Source organism: Amphiprion ocellaris, chromosome 5 (assembly GCF_022539595.1).
Source record: "Amphiprion ocellaris isolate individual 3 ecotype Okinawa chromosome 5, ASM2253959v1, whole genome shotgun sequence".
In the NCBI taxonomy this organism is placed as follows: domain Eukaryota; kingdom Metazoa; phylum Chordata; class Actinopteri; family Pomacentridae; genus Amphiprion; species Amphiprion ocellaris.
Genome location: NC_072770.1, coordinates 12061035 through 12088549, shown reverse-complemented (window position 1 = coordinate 12088549; position 27515 = coordinate 12061035). Strand labels below are relative to the sequence as shown.

Here is a 27515-nt window from a genome sequence, read left to right as displayed (position 1 = left end):
CAGTGACAGCCTGAAATCTGGAACTGAAGGACATCCCTGAATGCCAAGTTTACTCTCTTGGGTTACTTCATTATTACCTTCTAAATACTTGTGAGCTGATACTTGCAGATTTGGTTAAATGCATGTATGTTTCATCAAATTACCACAGAAATTGGGCACACATTGGATTCAAACAGCCGGTTGTTCTCTGTGCCTTAGTGCAAAATCTTACAAAAAGAACATTTAGATCAACTGAGACCTGCAGATGAGAAAAAACTTGTCACACCTGAAACTCTGATGTCATTTAAAACCCTTCAGTTTTATGGGTTTTCACAATTTTTAAGGCTTAGAAAAAACACTTAAGTGCTTCATAGTCTTATACATAGTTCATATTGGACATTAGGGGATATCTTCCTAACGTTATTACAAAAATCCACGTCTTCTTTAACTGCAAAGTCAAAGCTGACATGAATCCTGAAAGGTGTGATTTACTATGTATTTATCCTTTAAAGTCCTTTAATTTCTGTAGCCAGAATGGACAAACTGAGGACGCCAGAACTTGCTCAGGTAAATGTAACAGTTGCTTTTATTTGTATTAATTACACCTTTTTTGCTTTTCCAACTATGACGAGTCAAAAAGGCTGCTGTTGTAGATGACAAGGTGACATGAATATAAACAGCTTTAAATCACGATCCATTACATCACGAGTGGTAAACAAGTAAATAAATATACAGTGAATATTACGTAAACACACCTTATCGGTTGCAATCAAAAACACGTCTGAAGTTGCAACAGAAAGATTCACATGATCAAACTCAGAAGAAAACAACTCTTTAATGACCATCCGTTGACCTTTATGACCTCCATCAACTCTGGTAGTCTCCTACAGGCTTCCATCTCACTAACAGTCTTTGGTTTGTGGGCTTCAACGTTGACTGTTAGATGGCGTTTTTCTTGTCGCTCTGACATCAGACATACTGCTGACAGTTCCAGTTTGCTCTTATCACTGCACACTGCAGACTCTCAGAAGTCTACAGGGTGATCCACATTCTTTTTCTTGTGCTTTCTGGTCATGACTGAAGAGCAGTGAGGCTTTTATTGCAGCCTTCATCGGGCCCTCCTGCAGGTATTTGCTCTAGAAATGTCGTGCTTTCTTCCACACCCAAGAACGTTGTCTTGGATCACTGCCTTGTTATTGTAATATAATTTTTTTTCTTTGATTTTGAGACAATCCCTTTATCTTTCTTATGTGTTCAGGCTTTTTATCAGTGTGGCTGTAGACTTCCCCAAAACTTCATAGTCAGATCTTCAATCATTAAATACTCAGCAGGGGTCCATAATTTTCATAACTGCTGTATTTCAGTATCAGGGGCAACACAGTAAAGTGCTCTTCTGTCAAAACAGATGGATCATTCCTTTCAGTGTGTGGACTAGTGCATCTCTAAAAATGTAAACATTTAATATTCTTCATCAGCTATTTAACCCTTTGATGCGCAACATGGGTCAAAAGTGACCCAAATCCAAGGGAAATGGATATCTCCTGACCCACAGTGTGTATCAGATGGTGATGCACACTGTGAGAAAGTGAAAGTTTAATATATTCTAGACTTATTACTTAGAAAGTAAACTATTTCAAGCCTTTTTTGTTTTTATTTATATTAGGGCTGCAATTAACGATTATTTTAATAATCGATTAATCGGTCGATTATTTTTTTTCCAATTAATCGATTAATTGGACAAAAAAAACCCCAACACATTTTAATTCCCGCCGCTTTAGTCTTGAATAGAAGATTTGAACTGACAGAGCAAATGAAATCACTGTAGTGAAGCAGTGTTTCCTCTAGAATTTTTTTCAGCAGCGGCGGCACGCTGCCCGGGAGCCGTGACAACGTAAACAAATGACACCTGACTGCAGATTTTACTTGTACAACCTATTTATTGAATAGCCAGTTGAAAATGGCTTTTTAAAGGCTGAATGTAAAAGAAAAAAAAGAAAAAAAGATTTGAACAAGCTCATCTGAACATGCAGTCAGCAGTTACATCATGGAGTGTAGATATTAGCTCAATGCTATCAATAGTTTACTCACGTTAGCAACGTTTTTTTAAACTTTATTTCAGTCAACCAGCATTGACAAAGCCCTGCAGGTGAAGTAGACGGCTCTGCGACATGGCGAGTGACGCATGAATCGCGCGACACAACGAATCGATAATGAAATTCGTTGCCAACGATTTAAATAATCGATTTTTAGCGATTTAATCGATTCGTTGTTGCAGCCCTAATTTGAATGACTGTAGCTTATAGCTCATGAAAATCCAGTATCTCATAAATATAAGAGTACTTCATTATGAGTTTGAGTAATTTATTATTTAAACAGCCCCACATGGAAAATTGTCGAAAAGGCCCAAACAAGTATTGAGTGTAGAAATGAACCTACATGTAAGAAGTTGGACATTTCTGTATTGTAAATCCTTCTTTTTAATGATTGATCTTGGGAAATATTCTACTAACTTGAGATACTGGATTTCTGATTTTCATGAGCTACAAGCCATAATAATCAAATCAATAGAAAAAAAGGCTGAAATATTTCACTCTGCATGTAATGAATATAGAATATATGACAAAAACATAACTTTTCCATGATGTTTGAATTGTTTGAGATGCCCTAAGCGTATACCACAACACTGACTTAGTGATGCCTATGATAATGATAAAGTTTTCACCCTGAGGTGCTACATTGACAGTGGACTCTCTGGTACTGAGGCGATGTGTTTCTGCGGCTCATGAAGCTGCAACACTCCTCATTGTAGTAAAACCTGCAAAAAAGGTCTCATGTCATCATCTCACATAAGTAATGTGTTTCATCAGACAAAGTCTAAAATTATTCATACCCATAACAAATCTTATTTTTCATGTTAGTTTGTTCAACCAATAAGTTTCTTTTGGCTGGAAATGAGATAAATAAATGACAAAGGACAGTAAGATACTATGTGTTCGAAATGCTAACAATAAATGTGAGCTATATCTGCTTTTTTTGTTTTGTTTTTTCACATCTGAAAATTTCAAGAAAGTGCAGCTTCTGTTCCATTCCACGTAGTGCACTGTATTCTACAGCATTCTTAAACACTATAAACAGAACAGCTGATGCAGTAGTTCTCAAGTCTGTTACCCATCAATTGCTAGTCGTGGCTAAAAGCTAAGTGAGCTGCTGTTAGGGTCCATCAGTGAGAGAGAGCTGCACATTGCGGCTGCTCACAAGACAGGAACAGGCTGTAAAGCCATATGCAAATGTTTCAAAGTACCAGTTCCTACAATGCAAAGCATCATCAAAAAGTACAGTCAGTTCCACTGTGAGAAAAAGTAACTCCTGCACCGGTAGTGCGAGAGACCAGAAGGAATCCAAGGATCAGCATCAAGACCAACCTGATAAATCTGAGCAGTTCTGGTACCAACATGCCAAGACGAACATCAACAAATGCTAAAATGTTTTTATTTTAAACATAGAAACATTCTTCATTACCATCTCTAACATAATATTTTCATCTGTCATTTCCAACCAGGAGAAAGTTGTTAGTCAAATAAAATGAAAATTTGTCATGCTTATCTAATTTTTTGGGCTCTACTGTACCTGTTCAACCGAAGCTCCTTGTCTATCTCCTCCAAACTTTTCCCTTTGGTTTCTGGTAGCATGAAGTAGAAGAACACGGCAGCTGCCACAGCGGTCAGTCCGTACACAAGGAAAATCCCAGACAGACCGATCATATCTGTGGAACAAAAACACAGACATAATATATTCATAAGAACAAGAATTCACCATTGAATCACGCTGGCAAAGTTATGTTGTGACTTCAGCTGCATTTTGTAAGATCACTATGAAACCTGGTGTTTTCTCTACAGTCTATTTGACATGTTTCTCTGCTGCACATTCAGTTTTCAGTTCAAGCTTTTGTTCCACAATCTGCAAGATATCTCTGGAGCAGCTTATGTCTGAGATAACAAATCAAAATCAAGAGCTGCAAGCGATTTCGAAGCCATTTCATTGTTTTATCTGACTTTGTATAGCAATGTAATCTTAAAACAGAAACTGATTCAAACACCAAAGCCTTACAGCCTACTTGTTCATCTTCTGAGATTTGCATGACATTTACTTTTATGTATAAATGATGTTTCTCTTATTTGTTCTTTACTTGCTCCCAAAACACCATGAAGCGACTGAAAGAATAAAAAAGGTCTTAAACACTGTCAGAATGAGACTGAATGCTCATAGCCTGGTTTGGGCTGGACTACGAAGTGGGATTAGTGGGTTAGCAGGTATGTTGAGCCTAAGTTTTCAGTATCATAAAGGCAGCTAGATCACCATGGTAACTGATGCCATGGAGCTAACCTGGCTGGATTTAAATCAGCTGTAAGAAGCGTCTCCCTTTAAACAAATAGTTTCCTGATGATTATTTATGAGGTGATACAGATTCTCAGCTGAGGGAAAATGTTTCATCTGCAAACCTGTTGAGTTTTATGTTACTAAAACCACTGAAAGGAGCCGTGCAGTTACAGCACTGCAAACTGTGTGCATCGTGTTGCTATGGGAACTCAACATGTATTCATCTGGTCATGCAAAAATCGCATTAATGTAGGTTTTTTCGTGATTTGCTGTCAAGTCCGTTTACGCTGCTGGTATTGCAGCTGATAGAAGACAGATTAGAAAATTCTATTGGTATTTAATACATAAAATAATCAATCAATAACATTAATTTTAAGCTGATTTAGCCAAAAAATAGATTTATATTCTGCATTATGAGACAGTGTCACACCTAAATGCACTCTAATACATCAGGCTTAAATAAATGAAGTTTAACAGCTCTAATGTGCAGCTGTTAGTTACAATTAATCAATAAACTAAATACATTAAGACACGATGAACAGTTTTCTACAAGCATTTCTGTTTTGCATTATGTGCAGTAGACTCAAAGCAGTAACTTTTTAAGTCTGAACACTCCCTTTCATGTGAACACACACAGAGTTTGACGCAGAAAGTTGATAACCACCCTCATGATACCCGTTATCTCTGACTGGAGCTTTAGTTTAGCCCTCAGGTTGACTTATTGAGTTGATATCCAGCTTTGCGTGATCACTTAGCATTCCTGTGGCTGTTGTTAGGCTTAGAGAAGGTAGATAACGAAAAGATTTCCAGTCTATGTATATATATTTGTGATGTATCTATGGTGAAAAACACTCCCAGAACAGCCCGACCTGAACGGAGCTCTACTCCGCCAGGTTCAGTGAAAACTCCCATGTGTTGGTGTTGGGCGTGATGTGATAAGATAAGCTGACATAGAACAGTAACTGGTATGAGGCTCAGCTTGTTCCTGTGTTGTTTTGCCTGTTGATGTTCTGTTAATTTAGAACAGATTCACATATGACTGAGCTTCTCCAGTTCTTAGTCTGTACCTAATATTTGTTCTTATATCACGAAATACACCAATATATTCAGTTGTTTATTTAATAATAAATACAGCCTGGAAGCATTCTCTTTATGCATCCTGGTTCCACAAGTGTTCATGGTTTCCTGAATGTCTGAATAGCTGAACGTCACAGCTGTGTGCGGCTCACTGAAACTCACCAATGACATTCAGGAAGGTGAAGGTGACCAGCAGGTTTGCAGCCCAGTTGAAGCAGTTGGTGAAAGCGAACGCTCTTCCTCTGACAGCAGCTGGAAATATTTCACTCAGGAGGAGCCACGTCACTGGTCCATGGAAAAAAGAAAAGAAAAAGTAAATACACACAATGTTAAGGACACTACTTAAGTCATTTTACAGCAAGAATAATGCACATTATAATCAGCGATGGAAGTAAGAACATTTACTCAAATGCTGTACTTGTAATTTACTCGAGTATTTCCGTTTTATGCCTCTTCTAGTCCAGTACAAGTCAGAGGGAAACTACTTCACCCTTCATATGATGATTTGAATTTTATAATACAGATACACACAAAATAATGAACAAATAAATTAGAATGCATTGAGTTATAATAGCAAGCAGTGTATAAAGTACTTAAATTAACCCCATGTTTATCAGTACTACAACTTTCCAGATTTATTTTAATATTCATATGTTTATGCTTCAACTTTTAGTAAAATTTTAAAAGCAGGGCTTGTCACAGTATATTTACAGTGTAAGACTGTTGTTAAAAATCTTATTTTTGTTTCTCTAAATGACTTAAAAGTACAAGATATCCTTCCTTTCTGTATAAGATAAGGAAAACCAGCAAATATCCACTTTGACGAAGCTGAATCAGTGAATTTTTTGCCATTTTTGTCCAAGACTTAAATGGTAAATTATCAACACTATTTCTGCTTTTGATGTAAATTAATTTGGGATTTTCATTTAATGTCGTAAATTCATGATGATTTTAGGTGAAGTAGCTTCAACTATAATTAGCTCTTTGCACCCCTGTATTTGATTTATTTATTCATTTATTTATTTTTTTGTCAGGGGATGGCTGGGGTATATCACAGTTAAAGATTGTACTTCTTATAAATAAAATAAAATCAATTAAATTGATTTTGAGCTTATTAAATCATCTAAATTCCGAGACCCACTGGATGAAACGACACTATTTTATGTCACGTTGGACATAAGGACAAAGTTTTATCTTGCTGCGATGATGCTGCACGCTGCTACAAACCTTGGTTGTTTTTTAAAATGTGCTATACAGATAAAGTTGACTTGACTTCTTGGTGGCAGAAACTCTGGAAAGAACTAATACAGAGTTCTAATAACCCAATGGAAAAACGTGAAGTTGAATAATGTTATTGTCAAATTTACATGCATGCAGCACAAACAGATCGACCCATTTTGAGTGCGTATACTAACTTGGTCCAAATCCAGCTGAGTATCCGCTGACAACGGCCATCATACACATGAGAATGATCCAGTTCACAACTGTGCCGTGGACGTTTGGAGAAGATTCTGGAGGAACCTGTCTGACTTTATCAGACATTTGATCTTCATCTTTTGTGTTGTTACTGAAAAAATGCCGACTTTCATGAAGAGGTGTTTCCAAAACTACTGGACTGAGAGCAGGTGATTGAGGTAGATGTGTTCTGTTGACCAGAGTGACGTTCTCAGAATCACACGGCTTAATAGATTTCATCAGTGATTGTCCGCTGAGGAGTCCGATGGCGATCAGACCAACAGCCATGACAGAACAGCTGCTGATGAGTAGAGGCCTCCTCCCCACTCTGTCTAAAAACACCATCGACGTCAGAGTTGCGATCACTTTGACCAAACCCAAACCGACCGACGCCAGCACTGCCGAGGCGTCGCTCTCAAACCCCACCGAGTGGAAGATGGTGGAGGCATAGAAGAGGACGTTGGGCTGCCCCGTGAACTGCTGAAACAGAACCAATCCCAGCCCGATGACGGTCCGAGTCCTCATGTTGTCGTGGCGCTGGAACAGATACAAGCTGCTGTACTGAACTGTCCTGTTTTCTTTGCTGGAGGTGACTTTGGAGTCGTCTGCTTCTTGGGTTTCAATGGTCTCCATGAGGCCTGTTTGGCTGAAACTTTCCTTAGCGTTGGATGGGAGAAACCAGATGGAGACCAGCTGCACCAAAGTCGGCACCACAGCCAACCCAAACATCCACTTCCACCCAGTTTCAGACCCAGAGAGGATGTAGTTCATAGCATAAGCTGCCAGGATGCCCACAGTGATCCCCGCTTCATACAGCGTTACCAGGAAGCCCCTTCGGTCAGGAGTCACCATCTCCGACACAAAGATGCAGCAGGACATGGAGGAAATGCAGATCGCGAAGCCCACCGTGATCCTGCCCAGCACCAGCGCCGGGTACGAGCTGATGAGCAGGACCAGGCTGCCGGTGAGGACCAGGACGTTGCTGAGGAGGATGGAGTTCCTGCGGCCATGACGGTCGATCAAGCAGCCGCCAGCGATGGAGGCCAGCAAGGCTCCGGTCAACAAGGAGCTGACCAGAGCCTCCTGCTGGACGCACGAGAGGCCGAACTCTGTCTTTATCTGCAGCAGAGCGCCAGAGATGATGCCCAGCTCGTAACCGAACACCAGGCCGCCCAGAGTGGAGACCACGCTGGCCAACAGGAGGACGGAGCAATCTGGGAGGAAGCAGACATTCACATGGTTCAGCTTTTGAGGCACAAAATGAAAAATGAGTGTGAATTTATGAGTTTTGATGTTTCAAAACCCACAAGTTCTTCCTGGAGCTTCAAGCTCCATTAACCTCAGCAGCAAGTGCAAAAATCATGATCTTAAAATGCGCTTCATGAGGCCATGAGCAGTGCTTTTCTAAATGGATAACACATTTAATTGTCATATTTGGACTGTGCATTTCACCACATTTATGAAAAGACATTTACATTACCCACAGTATTTATTGTCATTGCTAATAACATGGCAGGTGGTTGTCATAATGTCACAAAATACAGTCAAACTGGTAAAAATGAGGTCACTTCAGCCAGATGCAACATGTTACTTACATGCTAAGGGACCATTCTACATAACAATAGTCTTATTTTTGATCTGTCAGGTTTTGGTTGCAATAATTCTTCTTTTTAAAAAGTCATATGTTGAATGTAGGATTTGTTTGAGCACAAGAAGAGATCATTTCTTCTTGTTTCTACGTCCAAACATTCTTAAATCAGAGAAAAAAAGTAAAAGTCACAGTAAAATGCCGACCAGCAGTCGAGAAGAAGTGTGTTCCGATTATTAGCTTTCATTCATTCTTGTGTTTTGTTACTTTCAACCTGCTGTTTTCTTTCTGTCACAATGAAAGACTTGCAGCAGTAATAAAAACATGCAAGTGGAAAGTAACTCGCATTAATTTTTTTTCAACATTTTCTGCCACATTGTAGTTCCTCTCCACTACATTTCAGAAGGAAATATTGTACATTTTACTGCAGTACACTTATGTGAAGGCTCTACTTTACAGGAACTTTCAAAAAATACATACGATCTACTTCAAAACCAGTGAAAAAAAATCTCATATTGGGTCATTTTTATGGATGTTCTAACATTTAAAGACAAAATATCATTGCAGAGATATGTATGTTAAGTCAGTGTTTTTGCTAAATTTTTTTGCACACTAATATCCGACATAAATGGAGAATATAGTGACTTTATCCGACATAAGCTACATGGTTGGTTATTAGTAAATTTATTTTCAAAAACTCCTTTCAAAGTTGGATTTACAATGTGCATCAGGGGTGCATATAAAAGATAATACCATAAAATATAGAAAGAATTTCAGGCAGTGGTCAACTATAAGAATAAAACAGAAAATAAAAACAACATGAAAATAGCTAAGGGATGTTTGTCACACAATTAAAACATTACAAGTTTTAATCACTGTTAATCCTAAACTGTGGAAAGTTTAACATTTTAGTTCTCACATTTCTGTGCAGAAAAAAAGGGGTTAAAGATGTGAAATCTGTAAAGGGCAGGGAGAACATGTAGGCATTTAAAAGCAAAAGCAATTATTCTAAAGAGATTTCTGAAATGAGAAGGGAGCTGATGTAACTCAGACATGACTGGCAACTGTAATCTACACAAGAGGAAATGGAGAAATTAAGTACATTAGAGGATGCAATTTAAAGATACCTAATTTTACATGGAGCATAAAAAGAAGGGAAGAAATCCTGTGAAGGGCTGCTGTGCTGTAGCCTAGTTGTTCTACAGTCTAATGTCAAAATGTGAAAGTGTTTGGAACATTAGAAAGTGTAGAGTTCATCGTTCACGTCTTGCAATAACAGCAGAAGTTGCATTATGAAATGATTCTATATCTGTTGTATTGGAGTTAGTTTCCTGATTAATGCTACACGTTGTCTTTAAAGTGTCTCTGCAGCTGCTCCTCACATCAACCTGTGGCTCTTTGATGTTCAGGATCCACCAACTGAAATGCAAATGAGGCAGGCGAGAAATCCAGATTAAACCTGCTTGATTTCACAAGAGCGTACTAGCATAGCCCATTAGTAAAACCTGACAGGTTAAGTTTCTTTGCACTCCTGATTGATTTGTTTAATTAGTCTTTTCATTTGGTAAACTTTATTTATCTTACCTTACTTAACCTCAGACTAAATCAATAAAATTCACACTTTGCTGGCTAACATTTTCAATAAAAATGGAAACTCACCCATTGCCTCTGCTGTGCTATGTGCATATTGGAGTCAGGCCCTTCAGGTTTCGGATCCGTCTCTGAGCTGACATCCTCTGTTCAAAATAAAGGCAAATCATTAAAAAGATAACAGCTACGATCTCCTGGTCCTGCACCCACAGGGAGTCCTGGAGCTCAAAGAAAAAGGCAGGGAGCCCACATGAGCCTGCTGCAGCTGTGGCGTCGTCATGACAACCCTCTTGTTGATTGCCATGATTTCATTAGAGAGTCCGTTTGAGATGGGCTCGACAAAACGCACGGCTGTGGAGAAAACGGTTTGGTGACAGAGCGGAGGGGAATTTGGTGTGTGACTGAAATAACTACAGGACCAATAAGTTGCAGCATTTTTCACTTGCTGATTGTAAATATAAGTACAAAAGTCTTAAGTTGAGATTGTGTTTGATTCTTCATTGAATCATCTGTATAAGGAATCCTAATGTTCCCACAATCATGAGACTGAATTCTGCAACTGCTCCTCCTCAACTGCAGTTTTTTTCTTTAAAAAATGCTACAAAAAGATAAAAAGGTGACACTCTAGTATAGATTTTGAATGAAAATGTGATTTTAAATCTGACAACAAATCAAAATGTCACAGTCAAGCATACTGCATCCTTAACCTAACGGGCTGATATTTTAACTTTTGTCTAACTTTTTATGAATGACAGTGAATAATAGTAACCCTTGAAGAACATGAAGCTATGAGGGAATCTTTAAAACATTCTGCATTTTGGTTCTTTCGTAGATTTATATTAAGTCTCATGGAAGTATGATAAAGTCTATTGGGTCAGAAATAAATAAACATGAACTTAAATTACCAGTTTTGGGGACAGAGAAATAGAGCCGTGGAAAAAACGTTTTCTGACACGCTTAAAATGTTAAGGGTGCAATAATGTTTGCACTTGCATTCATCTGCATGTACTGTAGGACCATGTAACAAATAAAAACTTGTGAATTTTGAAGGCAAAAGGGTCAAAACACCTGGACCTGACCATCACAAGTTACAGTGCTTCAGAAGGAACTTCCATGTTTTCAGCCTCGATGATTTTCCATTGCAACACCAACATCTGCAGTGGTGGAAAAAAGTTTTCGGCCACTCTTAAAATTTTACACACTCACAAATATTGTCATGAAATATTTGCGGAAAAATCTTTTTTGTGTTTCAAAAGGTGTGGCTGCATTAGACAGACACAAACAAATACAAATTATATTTTTTTGTTTATTGTTTACAAGAAAAAGTAACAAAACTAAATTCTATCAAAATGACCCAATAATCAAATTTTTTTCTTTTTGTAGAACCAATCAGTTTGAAGCTTTTAATGGCTTTTTTAAAGCATTTGTTTAGTATTATGGCTGTGATTTCTCGTGAGTGATTACGATTGACTACAGCTGGTGACTCCTCTGAGCCAATTTAAATCAAAAAGTCCTTTTGATACACTGATTAGACTCAGCTACAAACACAACAAAGTCTGAGGAGCTCAGCAAAGATCTGATAATAAATCTACAAAAGAACCAAAATACACAATTGTTTTTTAAGACAAACATTCATTTGTTTCAATTGGTTTCGAGTTATAGGAGTCACTGGTAACTCATCACAAATCTAACATGAGCAGAGCTGGAGAGCTGAAAGTCCTTCCTACTGTGAAACCTTCACATATTACTGAAAAAATATTTATTTTTTGTTGATATTAATGGACAACCTTCCGCATAACTCTCATGTTAAAATTTCAAAAAAGTCTATAAAGGAGTATCCTTACAAAAACAACAACAAACACAGAGGCTCATTTTCTACTCTCAGAATGTTACAGCATCTCACTTCAAAAACACTTCTTTTAATTTCCTCACACCCCTAAAATGCCATTTAAAGAGGCTGCTATCATCCAAGAAGAGGAATTAAATGAAAAGTAACTACATTTCGTAGGTAAGTGAAGGAAACACGGTGTTGAACAACGAGGGTCTGGGGTTATTTATTTATTTTTAACTCTCACAGTTTGTTTTCTAACTTCTAACCCCATCAGACACATTCAAGTCCAACATTTCCTTCTGAAACGTAAACAAAAGAACTGAGCTGCAGTATTTGACTGAACTCACTAACGGTCCATAAAACTTCGTCCCTCAGTGAAAAAACAAAACTCTGCCCACCATCCTGCAGCTCTCCTTTAATTTATCTGCTTTATTTCCTGTTAGACGACTACAAACACTCACCGTTTGCAGCACAAACAGTTACTCAGACCAGAGATGCTCCCGGGAAACTTCTCGTCCTTCAGGAAGTTGCAGCTACGTGGCAGCCGCAGGAAAAGTCGCATGAAAAAAAAAAAAGCAGAAAAAAACTTCTTGTCGGAGTTTTAACGCCAGAGGTCGACATGTGTCCGGTTATCCCAGGAAGAGAAAGTCCCAAAGAGGCTCCACAAACCGCCCACTGCTGGTTAAAGGAGCAGTCAGCTGTTCCATCTGAGTTCAAAGCTGCCAAACCATGACCGTAGAAATCTGGAAACTCTGAAACAAGTTGATGCAGTTTATATTAAATAGGTTAATCAGGAGAAAAGTGTGGGGTTTAAAAAAATAAATAAATAAAATTCTCTCGAAAAAACACATTTCCTGACTCCTGCACAGTTTTTAATGGAAAAATGCTGCAAAATGTCAAAAAATACTGTAATTTTTGCATTTGATTCTTGAAAAGAATACAGTTTTTCCCAGTTAAATGTACATACTGTTGTACTGGTAATGGAAACATGCTGCAATATATAGAACAAGTAACGTGGCAATTTCTGCATTTATTACATTAAAAAAAGTTTGTGACCAATCAAATTGTTGTACTTTTGTGTTAATAATGGACATATGCTTTAATATTTCTAACAGCTTTAACCACAATTTTTGTTAACCATTACATATATTTAATGTTAAATACAATAACTGTTGTGCTGATAATAGAAAAATTTAATATTTATAAGTTACACAAACTTTTTTTTTTTTTTTTTTTTTACTGAGGCTGACAGAGAAACATCCGCTAATACGTTCACATCAACATGCACAACATTACTGTGGGTCATTCCAGAATTGGAGGACATTTTATATCCCATCCATCAAATTTCAATTAATCCATGTACAAAATATTAAAACATGCAGTTGTTGTGTAAATTTACTTGTCCTCAGACCAAATCTAAAAAAAAAAACTAGGAGAAAAGAATGCTTGAAAATATTTTTAAAATACCAAATAAGTCTGGAGTACCCCCCAAAATGCATTTTTTTCTTGTCCTACACCCCTGGTGACCAAATTGAATCTCAAATAAAACAGTTCGAATGAAATTTAAATCTCCTTTTTTTGTATTTTTTTTTCCCCACTGATGTCTCTTGTAATTGTGGGAACGTTTTCTTACAGCTTGGCTCAAAGGCTGCAGCAAAACAAGCAGACAACAACAGAGTGGTGACTAAAAATGGATTTATTGCAACGCAAATAACCAAACTGGTGCCATGAAGACAGCTAACAAAAACCCAAAACCATGCAGCTGAAGCTCCAGCAGGAAGCAGCTCCTGTCAGCGGCAGCCGGTTTGACTGGAGTGACGAAGGTTTTAGTAGTTGAGCCACTTGATCCCAGGCGTGGCTCAATCAGCTGATGACCCTGACTGGTCTCTGGAAAGACACAACAGGAACACCTGGTGTCCAGGTGGAGGGTCATCACAATTTATATAATTATATTTATATAATTTTATATATATATTTAATTATAACTAGATTATATATAATAATAAAAATTATTATTATTATTATTATTATTATTATTATTGTTATTATTATTATTATTATTATTATTATTATTATTATTATTATTATTATATAATTATATTTGATTTGACGGTCAGTTATTGATTACATGCAGACTCTAATAAAACTACCAGGTTACATCAACATATATCACACTAATTCAGTCAGACATTGTGATGTTCCCGACCTTTGCTTTAATAAAGTTTCTCTGACTGTCCCCTATACCCCTGCTCTACTGGATTGCAATTTTTTCCAACTTGTCAGCAAGTTTGTATAGGTCCCCAAAGATGTTTTTGAATTTTTGTTCTGAAAATCCCACCTTTCTATCAGTTTGTGTCCTTGAATTCAAAAATCAGTGCTTGATTCAGTCAACCGATAATGTTGTGGGCCGGTCTAGGACAAAAATGCCAGGGCTGATTTTCTGCCCCAGTCCACCCCTGGCTGACAGTGATGTGTGTTTTTATGCATTTGGCACAGCAGCAGTTCCTTCATGAACACAGGATCTAACTGAATAATGTTCTGTGTTCTTCTACACATCCAACAGATCAGCTGTTCCACACAAACTCCAGGTTAATAAGGAGGATAATCTGTCTTCAAGCTTCTCTGGATGCTGGATGGTAAACTTTTATTAAGATAAACCTTCCTTACGCACAAAATGACACATATCAGTGTTTAATTTGTGTTACAAGAATGGAGTTTTGGAGGTTTTATGGAACTTTATATCAACTCAAATTAAACTGTTCCAAGAAAAAATCCCATAAAAACATTTGGAAAATCTGGCAGCAAGGATGTCAAAAAATTTAAGTTAAATAATGATACAATCCTGTAACGTTCAAAAAGCTGAAAAGAACAGCAAATGTCTGTAAAATAATGTTTTGTCCTCAGCAGATTAAAATACAATCAGTGTAATTTTATGTCTACACATTGTAAATAAATAAACTGAAAAAATACTGATTTTGACATAGATTTTATTTACAGCTTTGGACATTTTTTCTGGAATAATAATAATATTCAATCATATTATTATTATTATTATTATTATTATTATTATTATTATTATTATTATTATTATTATTATTATTATTATTATTATTATTATTATTTTCCCAGTTATTAATATACAGAAACGTTCTTCCAAATAAGGGCAAGTATCTGAAAAATAAAGTTTATTGATGACTTAAATGCAATAAAATCAAGTGTCATTGTATGGCCAAACTGATTACAATTAGTAAAAAAATAAAATTAAAAAAACTATTTGGATATTATTTACAGTGTGGGCCTGGTTTTTCATAGCTAATGTGTTTTTATTTTCTGTGATTTTATTAGTTATTTTCTTTTGTTTAACAAAGCAGAGCCATAGTAAAATATTGGGGGAAAAATCAGTTTATAGATGTCAGAAATGTGGTTTTTATTGTGTTCATTTGCTAGAGGTGATGGAAAAGCTAAAGCAGATCTCCTCTTCAAACAGATCAAGAGTCATTCTGGATCGTGCATCATTTGAAGGCCTGGAACCAGAACCTCGGAGTCTATAAAAGCCCTGCCGACTTTCCATTTGTCCCTGTTTGCACTTGGACTTTTTGAGGACTTTTGCAAATCGACCTGAGCTGACAGCTGACCTCTTTGGAGATCTCTGGTAAGCATTTACAAAACCCAAACTTTCTGCGAAGTGAACTCTATTTCTGGAAGAAGAAGAAGAAGAAGAAGAAGAAGAAGAAGAAGAGGAAGAAGAAGAAGAAGAGGAAGATGTCCGTCCGCTGGGAGCTGCTGGACCTTCATCCTGCAGGTAGGAAGAGACCCTTTCTTCTCCTGCTCAGTTCATTATTGACCTCGAGAAACAAACTGGAAGCGTTTTCAGCACGAAAATAAGAATTAATTGGTTCAGTTTGTTGAGTTTTGGTGACATGTTGAAAAACACAATTTGAATGATGCTCGTTGTTTTTCTGGGTGTAAAATTGATATTTCTCAATTTTTACTGTATAAAATATCCTAGAAAATATGAGGAATGTGTTTAAAATGTCACAATATATTAAGAAAATATGTAATTTTACTTAAATGGCATCGTTTTAGTTGGAGACTCACATATTTTCAATAAATGTTTGTTTTTGGTCACCGTGGAGATGATGGAACTGTTAGGAGAAGCTTTAGAACGTCAGAACGTGCAGATGGAAAGAAAACAGCTAAAAAAGTCACCGTCAGATTTGTGTTGTTCTGAACTGAACTTGTGTTCAAATCTGTCATTTAATATTTAGGGTTATTTCGGAGTTATTTCTGCCGCTCTGAAATATGTTTTCATGTGATAAACGGCTCTTCTGCTGCTATGAATGACCGAATGCGCGCGTTCTGCGTCTCAGGCACGAGCACTGATTTATTCTTCTAACCTTTAACCTTCTCACATTAAAATACAGAGAATCAGGCTTAATAAAGCAGAAACATGCAATTTTTGTAGAGTTTTATTGTGTGATTTAAAAAAAATATAAATGTCTAAATATAGATCATATTAAGAGTACTATAAGTTTTTCAACCTTTTTAAAAGCAATATTATTGAAAAATGAACCCTTTTTAGATGGTAATAATACAATGTTTTCACTGTTTTTACTCATGATTTTTGATGTGGACATTCTGTACAGTTTTTGTCCTGTTTATTGATGGTTAACATGTAAATCAATGATCTTTTTCTGTGATTTTACTCGTTATTATGTGTAATTTAACAGCACAGCTACAGTAAAGGTAAGAACTGTTGACTAGGTTGTGATGTCTGAGAACCGCTGATGGTTTCCTGCATGAACTGTTCTGTCTGAATATGAGGGTTACTCGCTGGTTTACGTGAGTAAACTGTGTTTGTCACAATCATCGCCAGACGCTCCAAAACTCTGAATATTTTTAGAATGTCGACGTCCTCATTGGTCAGAAACTTGACTTTGTGCTTTTATTTCTTCCCTCGAAGGCGTCGCTGAGCCTCCTGCAGCTGAAGGGGTCCCTGAAGGTAACGTTCTGCCTTTATATTCAGAGGGGGAGGTTAGTTTATCAGAGGGGGAGTTCAGTTTTTCAGAGGGGGAGGTTAGTTTATCAGAGGGGGAGGTTAGTTTATCAGAGGGGGAGGTTAGTTTATCAGAGGGGGAGGTTAGTTTTTCAGAGGGGGAGGTTAGTTTATCAGAGGGGGAGGTTAGTTTATCAGAGGGGGAGGTTAGTTTTTCAGAGGGGGAGGTTAGTTTATCAGAGGGGGAGGTTAGTTTATCAGAGGGGGAGGTTAGTTTTTCAGAGGAGGAGTTCAGTTTTTCAGAGGGGGAGGTTAGTTTATCAGAGGGGGAGGTTAGTTTTTCAGAGGAGGAGTTCAGTTTTTCAGAGGGGGAGGTTAGTTTATCAGAGGGGGAGGTTAGTTTTTCAGAGGAGGAGTTCAGTTTTTCAGAGGGGGAGGTTAGTTTATCAGAGGGGGAGGTTAGTTTATCAGAGGGGGAGGTTAGTTTTTCAGACAGGGAGGTTAGTTTTTCAGAGGGGGAGTTCAGTTTTTCAGAGGGGGAATTCAGTTTTTCAGACGGGGAGGTTAGTTTTTCAGACGGGGAGTTCAGTTTTTCAGAGGGGGAGGTTAGTTTTTCAGAGGGGGAGGTTAGTTTTTCAGAGGGGGAGTTCAGTTTTTCAGACGGGGAGTTCAGTTTTTCAGACGGGGAGGTTAGTTTTTCAGACGGGGAGTTCAGTTTCTCAGACGGGGAGTTCAGTTTTTCAGAGGGGGAGTTCAGTTTTTCAGACGGGGAGTTCAGTTTTTCAGAGGGGGAGGTTAGTTTATCAGAGGGGGAATTCAGTTTTTCAGAGGGGGAATTCAGTTTTTCAGAGGGGGAATTCAGTTTTTCAGAGGGGGAATTCAGTTTTTCAGAGGGGGAGTTCAGTTTTTCAGAGGGGGAGTTCAGTTTTTCAGAGGGGGAGTTCAGTTTTTCAGACGGGGAGTTCAGTTTTTCAGACGGGGAGTTCAGTTTTTCAGACGGGGAGTTCAGTTTATCAGAGGGGGGAGGTTAGTTTTTCAGAGGGGGAGTTTAGTTTTTCAGAGGGGGAGTTTAGTTTTTCAGAGGGGGAGTTTAGTTTTTCAGAGGGGGAGTTTAGTTTTTCAGACGGTGCGGTTAGTTTATCAGAGGGGGAGTTTAGTTTATCAGAGGGGGAGTTTAGTTTTTCAGAGGATGAGGTTAGTTTTTCAGAGGGGGAGGTTAGTTTATCAGAGGGGGAGGTTAGTTTTTCACACGGGGAGTTTAGTTTTTCAGAGGGTGAGGTTAGTTTTTCAGAGGGGGAGGTTAGTTTATCAGAGGGTGAGGTTAGTTTGTCAGAGGGGGAGGTTCGTTTTTCAGAGGATGAGGTTAGATTTTCAATGGGTGAGGTTAGTTTGTCAGAGGGGGAGGTTCGTTTTTCAGAGGGTGAGGTTAGTTTTTCACAGGGGGAGTTTAGTTTTTCAATGGGTGAGGTTAGTTTGTCAGAGGGGGAGTTTAGTTTTTCAGAGGGGGAGGTTAGTTTTTCGGTAGAAGTTTCCTCTTAGATCTTCTAGGAGAGGATCCGTTTTCCTAGCTCATACTGTCTTGTTGCTGTCTGAGCTCCTGCTGCTCTGATGGACTCATGGAGGTCCAGCTCTACCTCCTGAGGTCCTGCCTGGCATCTACCACCAACAACAGGTGAGTATTCCATGGTTTCCTGCACAGAAGGCGATCATCTGAAGATGCTAAAGGTAAGGTCTGCTAGCTTCCAAACGTTGCATCTGTTTATCTCTTCAGCGTCGGATCTCTCACTCTGGTTTTCTCTGTTTCTCTGAGCTGAACGTGACTGAAGTGAGGCGCGAAGAGGAGCCACCCGGACCGCTGAGACTCAACGTTCCTGCTGGACGTCCAGGATTTCCATGGCGATGAAGAACTCCAAACCAAAGGACGAGATGGAGAGCATGTGATTTGACAACAAAGTAAGACCTTTATTAAGAACTTCTAGGTAGCTTTAGTGACAGAAGAAACAATTTTATACTTAAGAAGACATCTGAGGACACCTTCATGACTTTGTTTTGGTTCTTCAGGGCAGGATTCCCGTGTTTGTTCGGTCCACAGTGGAGACAATGAACAGCTTTCATCACCAGATGTTCTTCAAGACCCATCAAAGGCGTTGAAACCTTCACAACCAACTAAGAAGGTAAGAAAATAGGACCCTTATACATTTGTGCTCTGGTAAAATTAACACTGCAGTCCTTTAACAATTTACATCATCTGCATTGTTACAAATATATATCATGAACATTCATGTTTTGTTTTCAGTTCCAGTTTCCTTGGAGCACCTGACAGCGGACGATCATCTCAAGAAATTCCACAAAGACAGCGACGAAGAAGAAGAAGACAGCTCCAGCCATATTTTTAATTTTATTTTTACCTTTGTCCATAACATATTCCCATCCATGTTTGAGTAGATATTTTTGTAAATGGGTTTTTTTTGTATAATTATATTGTTGTATTTTTGTATTTTGTATAATTATATTGTTATATTTTTCTGTTTTTTACAACTTGTTTTGATGATGAATTTAATTAAATTTGTGTGTACTTTTTCTGAACTAATTCAATGTTCTGTGAGATCCTTCACTCTCAGTTATGTTGAGTTAAAATGAAGCTCCTTAAACAGTAAATCCACTTAAATACTTATGTTTCTTCCAAAACTACTTCCCCACTGGGATCTAAGTTTGTACTACAAAGCAGGATTTTGGGTAAAGCGATATAACTTACGCTTGAACTCAAGAAAACTTGAGTTTTCATGATGGTTCACTTGTTACCAGGTACATCACCATGGTAACTGAATTTCTAACCTGCCACATAATCCTGAAACAGACACTCATTGAAATATTAAAGGCTTATAGCTATGCTTGGTGACCTGCAAGGCCCTGCAGAGAAGATATTCTCTGTGAAATACATCATCTAAATGTCTGCTTTATTTGGGTTCCTGCTCAAGTAGGTTTGGATGCAAATGATGATGTAGATATAACAACTAAACGCTGAAGTTACAAACAAGGGACTTGGAGATCTCATTAAGCAAATCACTGGTTAAAACCATCATAAATGACCAAATAATGATAAAAACAAATATGGCAGGAGCTCTGGGACCTGTGGAGGCCTTAAGCAGCTAAAACTGAACAGATTTAGTTCCTTCAGCAGACACAGAAACACTGTTTTTCTCTTCAGAGTGCTTCTACCACGACACTATCATGTAACACTGGTCTTTTCTCTCATTTTCAACTCAGTTCAGTTTGCTTTCCTGGCATGGAAGTTGTGGACAACTTTGCCAAAGCCTCATGAAAATGCAACAAATATAATAAAGAAAAAATAAAGCACATTTGTGATTCATCAAGTGGGAAAAAACCCCAATAAATAATACATTTTCGATCATGTCATATCTGTACATGTGAAAGGTCTAGAGTCTTTATAGAATATCTATCTATCTATCTATCTAGCTTCGCTTATCACAGTCTTAGCTTAGTTTAGCTTAGCTTATAATATGCTAAGTATAATACAATACAATACAATAACTTAATTAATCCCCGAAGGGGAATTCAATTGTCTGGGGTCTCATCTGTTTACTTTAGAATTAAATAGTCTAATTGCTGATGGTAAGAAAGATTTTCTGAATCTTTCTGTCCTGCAGCGCAGGGATAGGAGCCGTCCACCACCGATGTTTCGTTGCTCATTGAGGCAGATATGAAGTGGATTATCCATGTTTGTCAGAACGACCTCCATCTTGCTCAGTGCACGTCTCTCCACTTCATCCAGAGTAGATTTACTGTTTAACTTCAGAGACTCAGCAGATATTCAGGACTACTGACAACACAGAACACAGACTGGAAAACCTCCTGCTGGTCCAATGCCAACCTGGCAACACAGAACCTTAACCTTACTGTTTTAATCACATTTAGGTTTTCTAAATGTTACATTAATGTGAACCAGCGTCTCCACTGAGAGTTTAATTAACTAAATGTACCACATTACAGTAACACAACACACTCACACTGTTTGAAACTCAACACAAACATTATTAGCTTAATGCTACGTTAGCTTTAATCAGGCTACAACTGAGCAGCTAGCTTGGTTAGCATCGCAAACATTAAAGGTAATATTTACTGGATGCGAATGTGTCGAAATTCGAGGAATCTTTGTAGCCAATTAGACCAATTATGGTCCCGACAACGCCACCTGGGACTTACACCCAGGAAATCCTAGCTCAGGTGTGTTTCACTGTCACTAAACCAATTAAGGCTCAACAGGTTCCATTAACACAGGGGGGCGAGACGTGTTCAAATTTAACAATGTTTATTAACAATTTGTAAGGAAGGAAATAATGTCACACACCAGTTAACATATACCAACTAAAAGAAAGAATGGGCAACAAGGAATAAAATAAACCCAGGCTGGGGCTTACCCTGCGGCAGGACAACCAAAAAGGGGAGAGGAATCCTCAAATGAATCACCCGTGACACTGCAAATAATACACACACACACAAAACCAAAAGAAAGGGGGGACCGTGAAGAAGACACCACCACCAGGAAATAACTGCCGCAGTAAGCCACAGCACCTGTACACAGAAGACAGAGACAAAGATTAATAAAACGTGCCCAAACTAACCATAACTGGTGTGGACAAAAGAAAACAAAACCAAAGAACAATAAATGATGAATTAAATCAATACATAAGGCTAAATAAACTCACAAAGAAAATAACAAAAAACACAATTAAACTAATGCAACAAAGCAAACCAAAACACCAAAAGGAAATACCTGAATTAATTTCCAAATAACAAAGAAAACAAAACACCATCAACTGAAGTAGCCCTTGCAGCTGTACAAGTTCTGGCACAGCAGCAACACAACCAGCCTCTGCAGGCAGCGGACGCAGACGGCACTCAGCCCTGCTGGGCTGAGAAGTCCGCTCCAAGTCGCCGCAAACAACTGAATGAAACAAACATAAACAGTTCACCAAACAAATATTAAAGAGAACCAAAACAGCAGCTCAGCTTGAAGTGATGGTGGCAGTCCGATTATGCCGGGCTGTTAACTGGAAAGAAAAATAACACTGAGTTAAAAAACTCATTACATAAAATCAGAATAGCGGCTGGGGAAACCAACCCGTCACGTACCTGGCAACTGGAGGTTTGTGAGCCACAAGAATACGGCTCACACACACCCAGAGCGAGCCTGTGATCCTATGCCCAGCAGGGCTCCAGCAGATCCCCGCTTCACCCCGGGGAATTCACCCCAGCACTCAGCCACGCTGGAAGGAGTGGAAATATGGTGATCACCAGATGTAGTCACACGCCAAAAATAAAAGAAGGCGGCAGAACACTTACGTATTCAGACAGCATGCCTTAACGGCAATCACAACAGCTGGATACACCAGAGAACGGCTGCGTCCACCAACGCCGTCATGCCAAACCACAGCCACCACGGAAGCAAGCAGGGAGCGGAGGACAGGAAGCTCCACCGCTGCACACCTGAATATAAAGGGCGCATGGTACCGCCCAGCGATTACGGTACTCGCACCGCTGGCACGGCGCCCAACAGCGGCCAGGAGGGAGACTACCTCCTGTCACACTAACTCTCTTCTCTGGTCAACACACAGAAATAAATTCCATCGACATCTGGAGTGCACGGTACAGATTATATCTGACTCTACAGATGTTTATAAAGTGAATTAAAACCGGCACATATAAGAAAATAAACATTAACTTACTGAACTATCAGAGTCCTTTCAGTTTCTGCTGGTAGAATCAGCTGAAGAACCATGGTGACATCACTTGACTTCAGCCATGCTAGGAGCTGAGGTCAGGTAGGAATCCTGTGATCAGATGTTGACTACTCACCTGGACAGAAAGCCCCGCCCAGAGCCATTTGATTGACAGCTCAATCCATTAAGTCAAAGCAAAGGCAAAACAGAAAAGGCAATGACAAAAGGGAAAAGCAATGGCAAAATTGACCTTTTTATTTATTTATATATTTATTTATTCTTTTATTTATTCCTCTTTATATTTACACATTTATTTCCTTATTTTTTAAACAGATTTATTTATTTATTTCTCTTTATATTTACACATTTATTTCCTTATTTTTTAACAGATTTATTTATTTATTTCTCTTTATATTTACACATTTATTTCCTTATTTTTTTAAAACAGATTTAGATCTTATTGTGGCACTCCTGTGACTCCATAACTGTCTATTGTCACCCAGAAAAGATCGATTAGTTAGATAAAGTCATCTAAAAATCTAAATTAGGTATGAATTATTTTGTGCTGAAGTACATATTAATTAACCCTCCTGTTGTCCTCATTTATGGGCACCAAAAAATATTGTTTCCTTGTCTGAAAAAAATCCAAAAAATTCAGTAAAAAAAATTCCCCAATTTTCTGAAAATTTGCAAAACCTTCAGGAAGAAAATTCCAATAATTCCTTAAAATTTTCCCTTAAAAGTTGTATTTTTTTTAAATAAAAAAGTCCCCAAATTTGGCAAGAAAATTCTTGCAAATGTTTTCAAAAAATGAGTAAAAATCTTCCAAAAAAATCCTAAAAATATCTAAAGTAATTACATATATATATCAGTAAAACTTCTAATACTTTCTTTAAAAATATTCACATAAAAATCAACCAAAATCCAGCGAATTTCGCAGGATTTTTATTGATTTTTTTGTGAATGTTCTTAAGAAACATTTTTAAAATTTCTTATTTCCACCAAAAAATGTTCAAAGATTTCACAAAAATGTGGAAAATGTTTACATCAGAAGTTTGACTCTGAAAATATATTTTTTTTCCCACATTTTCAAACTTTAAACGGGGTCAATTTTGACCCGCAGGACAACACGAGGTTAAAGGTAAACGTACAAAGTAAGGGGAATGTGTGAGAAAAGATTTATTTGTACATCTAGTAAAGCAGTTATTGGCTGATGTGTAATGCTCTGGGTGGCCGCTGGGTGGCACCATGTAAACACAGAGCGGACGAACAAACAGCAGCTCAGCAAACCGGAGAAGAAGAAGAAACATGGCGGCGTTAGACTTCCTGAAAACAGCAGAGTTACTGAAACAAGGAGCAGAAGCCCGAGTTTACCGGGCGGAATTTCTGGGAAAACCGACTATAGTGAAGGAAAGATTCCCGAAACGTTACAGACACCCGACGCTGGACGAGAAGCTGACACACCGCCGGACCACGCAGGAGGTCCGGTCCATCCTGCGCTGCCGGAGAGCGGGTGAGTTACAGCCGGAGAGCGGGTGAGTTACAGCCGGAGAGGAGCTGCTGCTCTCCCCGGAGGCTGCTCAGGGGGACTTACAGGGCAACTAAATAAATATTATTAGGTCCTTTTATAAAAATGTGTGCCATTTGTTGTGTTAAATAAGTTAGCTAGCATTAACATGCTGCTGTTGTTGTCAATCACACTGGGGTAGCACCATGTGTTATTTTTTGTGGGATAAATCACTGTAAACTAAATAATTCTGGTTGCTCACTCTTATCATCTGCTTATGCAGGCAAAACTGACATGTAGAAGCCCATGTGAACTCTTATTAAGGTTTTATTGTGACCCTCAATTGATTAATATTTGCTAAAGCTCTTTTTTTAGTTGTTGAGGTCCATTTTTTAATATACTGTGAACACTTTTTGACAGTAAAAATCAGTGTAAACATTTTTTGGTTGTATGTGGTTAATTGGGGCATGGTTGTGCTGTTTATATCTACCTGTACGGGGGAAATGACAGCAGAAAAGTGGTTACACCAAAAAGTTCTTCCAGAGAAATAGTAGTTGCTGGATGTAACTTTCTATGTGTAGCCCTTTAACAGGTGTCTTTGAGAGACAATATTCATATTTTTAGACATTAGAGGCTTGAACAGACTAATTACTGGATTCTGTGACCACCATGGAATCTGACTGTAGGGTTGCACTTTCTAAATACTTTGACAACAACAACAATCTAGAAATCTCACAAGGTTAACAGCACATACAGTTAGGTCCATGTATTTTTGGCCACTGACAAAAAAACCCAAAACATATTCAAGCTATTTAATGAATACGTGCAAAATCTCAGCTTTCACCTGAGGATATTCACTACCACATTGGAGGAACGGTTTAGGGATGTGTGTGTTTATCCAAGCCAGATAGTCTTCTTCCTATGTGTGTATTAGAGCTTCTTTGTTGTCCAGAAATTCTTTAAAAAAAAAAAAAAAACATCAGTTGTATGAAAATTTTAATGAACAAAAAAGTCAGAACAATGTGGCTCTGAATATTGTCTTTTCTTCTATTTGTTATTTATGGTTGTTAACTTTATCACACTGCATCAGAGGAGGGTTTTGGTCTCTGGAGAGTCTTGAAGTTTCATTTGGAGACTTAAAACGGTGTTATTATATCACAACACACCAGCGGTATATTTAGAAAAAGTTCAATTTTTAAGGATACATTTTTTTATAAAAACATTTCCTACTCCATTATGCGTGTATTGACAGGATTTTGAAAAAAAAAATCATAGATGTAACCAAGTGAGAAATCTATATTGAATGTAATGAACGAAGGTTTTCTGATTGAGTCATTCTTCTTACTTGTTGAGCTTTTACCCTCAGGGTGGCATAGCTAATGGATAGATGAAACATGTCTCTACTACCACCTCCAATTTGACAAATGTTGGTTAGAAACTGGATTACTACAGAAAAGCAGTTCCTTTTAAAAAAAGATACAATATTAAAGGATTCAAAAGCACTAAGAGGTGATTTGTTAATAGGGAAAAGATAGAAAATCACCATCCTTATCCGTTAATGCTACGCTTTGTTTTAGCGATAGATGATATTTTTGTCTTTACAGCCCCACATACAGTTAAATCAGATTCTGTTTTCTTTCAGGCATACGTGCACCTGTTGTCTACTTTGTGGACTACACTTCCCACTGCATTTTCCTGGAGGAAATCGTGGGTTCGTCGACTGTGCGTGACCACATTGCATCCAGTCAGCAGTCTGACTCCGGTACAGAGCAGAATCTGCAGCAGCTGGCTGAGCGGGTCGGTCAGATTTTGGCCAAAATGCACGATGAGGACGTCATACATGGAGACCTGACGACCTCCAACATGCTGCTGAGACGCAGTCAAAAGGACGGAGAGTCTGAGCTGGTCCTCATCGACTTCGGCTTGAGTTACATCTCGGCTCTGCCAGAAGACAAGGGGGTGGACCTGTACGTTCTGGAGAAGGCTTTCCTCAGCACCCACCCGAACACTGAGGAGCTGTTTGAGAAGCTGCTGAAGAGCTATGCTGCGTCGTCCAAGAAGTCGTCAGCCGTCATCAAAAAGCTCGACGAGGTTCGGTTGAGAGGGAGGAAGAGGTCCATGGTGGGATGATGGTTCATGCTGTGTACAGAGACGAGCTTCTGGTGTTTATGTTTCTAAAAATCCATTGAAATGATGATGCTGATGTTGTACACAAAAGACTTTGTATGTAAACTAAGACAATAAATAAAGTTTTATACCAATGAATGGTGCTTAATTTTGGAACAATTTATGTGCTGATTTCTACAGGATTGTCACATATACTACAGGTTTTGGGCTTACAAAGCCAAAAGTTATAGTATATTATATATAATTTTTGGAAAAAAGTGTAATTCCTGAAACAAAGTCTAACTTCTAGAACCGAAAAAATAATTAAAACCAAATTACAGCTCACAGGTAAGCTGCAGCTACTGAAGCTTAATTTTTTCCCTTATATTTGTTGCAACCTTGTGTGACCATTTCATACCTCAATGTTTTAGTTTAGTTTGAAGTTCATATTTTCAGACATTCACTAGTTCCTGTTTGCTGCAGCAAGACAGAAAAATCAACAAGTCACATAGTCCATAAATTTTAAAAAAAGTTAATGTTTTCAGTGTATTTCAGTGCCGACCGATTTTAAAATAACTTAGAAAAAACACTGATACTTAAGGATAACGTAACTTTTCAAAAGCATCTTTCCAAGAACAAACAAAAGAGCAGATTTTCACCCGTTTTTAAAAAAGTTTCAGTCTGAAATTCATTCATTCTGCTAACAGCATTGCTTGGTCTTCAGTTGTTTTATCTCCAGAATGTTTATCAGAGCTGCAGATTCATTAGTTGTTGTTCCACAGCTGAGATTTCTCCCATCCTCGGACACACTGGAGGTTTTCCAAATCTACAACCAACAAATCTCAGAGTTCTGACTTGGAAGAGCTGCTCCTCACACTTCATCACATAGAACCTTTAAGTCTCACTGATCCCAGTATTAAATCTCTACTAATTATGATGAATACAGCACAAGCAAGCAACATTTAAACATTCAATTCTGGTATTCAGTCAGTTTCTGCATAGTTCAGGTCAAACAACAATAAAAATTTCATGTTGGCACAAAATCAGCCAAACTGATTGTGTCAAGCTACAAGACACACAATATCACTATAAATAAGAAATAGTCCACAGAATACAGTTAATCTCAAAGTTTGTGCAGCTGTTTGAATCCAGTGTCTTTGTCTACAGGTGATTATTTCCAGGTTATGCTTGAGCACTAGTATTACAGAGGACTGCAGTGGTGTGCAGGAGGCTGGTCAAAGTTCAAGAGGATGTAAATTAGAACAACA

General features: G+C 38.2%; 2 protein-coding genes and 3 long non-coding RNA genes across 7 annotated transcripts; 3 read left to right on the top strand and 2 right to left on the bottom strand.

The window, feature by feature from the left end:
- Positions 1-542: 542 nt before the first annotated feature.
- Positions 543-12539, bottom strand: slc2a10 (solute carrier family 2 member 10). The gene is made up of 6 exons (XM_035958052.2): positions 12359-12539; positions 10136-10212; positions 6849-8102; positions 5596-5718; positions 3607-3742; positions 543-2794 (listed from the first exon to the last, which is right to left on the bottom strand). Exons 2-6 carry the CDS (start codon positions 10137-10139, stop codon positions 2698-2700), a joined length of 1614 nt encoding a protein of 537 aa, XP_035813945.2. The 5' UTR covers positions 10140-10212; positions 12359-12539; the 3' UTR covers positions 543-2697.
- Positions 12540-14087: 1548 nt separating this feature from the next.
- LOC129348864 (uncharacterized) lies at positions 14088-15634 on the top strand. Its single transcript, XR_008601591.1, has 2 exons — positions 14088-14533; positions 15385-15634. It is a non-coding gene; the product is annotated as an uncharacterized LOC129348864 (long non-coding RNA).
- A 2439-nt stretch (positions 15635-18073) lies between these two features.
- On the top strand, positions 18074-19483 carry LOC129348863 (uncharacterized). Its single transcript, XR_008601590.1, has 3 exons — positions 18074-18846; positions 18955-19067; positions 19190-19483. It is a non-coding gene; the product is annotated as an uncharacterized LOC129348863 (long non-coding RNA).
- A 1723-nt stretch (positions 19484-21206) lies between these two features.
- Positions 21207-22854, bottom strand: LOC118471764 (uncharacterized). 3 transcript variants are annotated; one of them, XR_008601589.1, is made up of 3 exons: positions 22258-22496; positions 21689-22181; positions 21207-21486 (listed from the first exon to the last, which is right to left on the bottom strand). It is a non-coding gene; the product is annotated as an uncharacterized LOC118471764 (long non-coding RNA). The 3 variants fall into 3 exon arrangements; XR_004849105.2 differs by having other exon boundaries at positions 21207-21965; positions 22048-22181; positions 22258-22487; XR_008601588.1 differs by having other exon boundaries at positions 21207-22181; positions 22258-22854.
- A 1067-nt stretch (positions 22855-23921) lies between these two features.
- tp53rk (TP53 regulating kinase) lies at positions 23922-26402 on the top strand. The gene is made up of 2 exons (XM_023292056.3): positions 23922-24147; positions 25784-26402. Exons 1-2 carry the CDS (start codon positions 23943-23945, stop codon positions 26269-26271), a joined length of 693 nt encoding a protein of 230 aa, XP_023147824.2. The 5' UTR covers positions 23922-23942; the 3' UTR covers positions 26272-26402.
- Positions 26403-27515: the final 1113 nt, after the last annotated feature.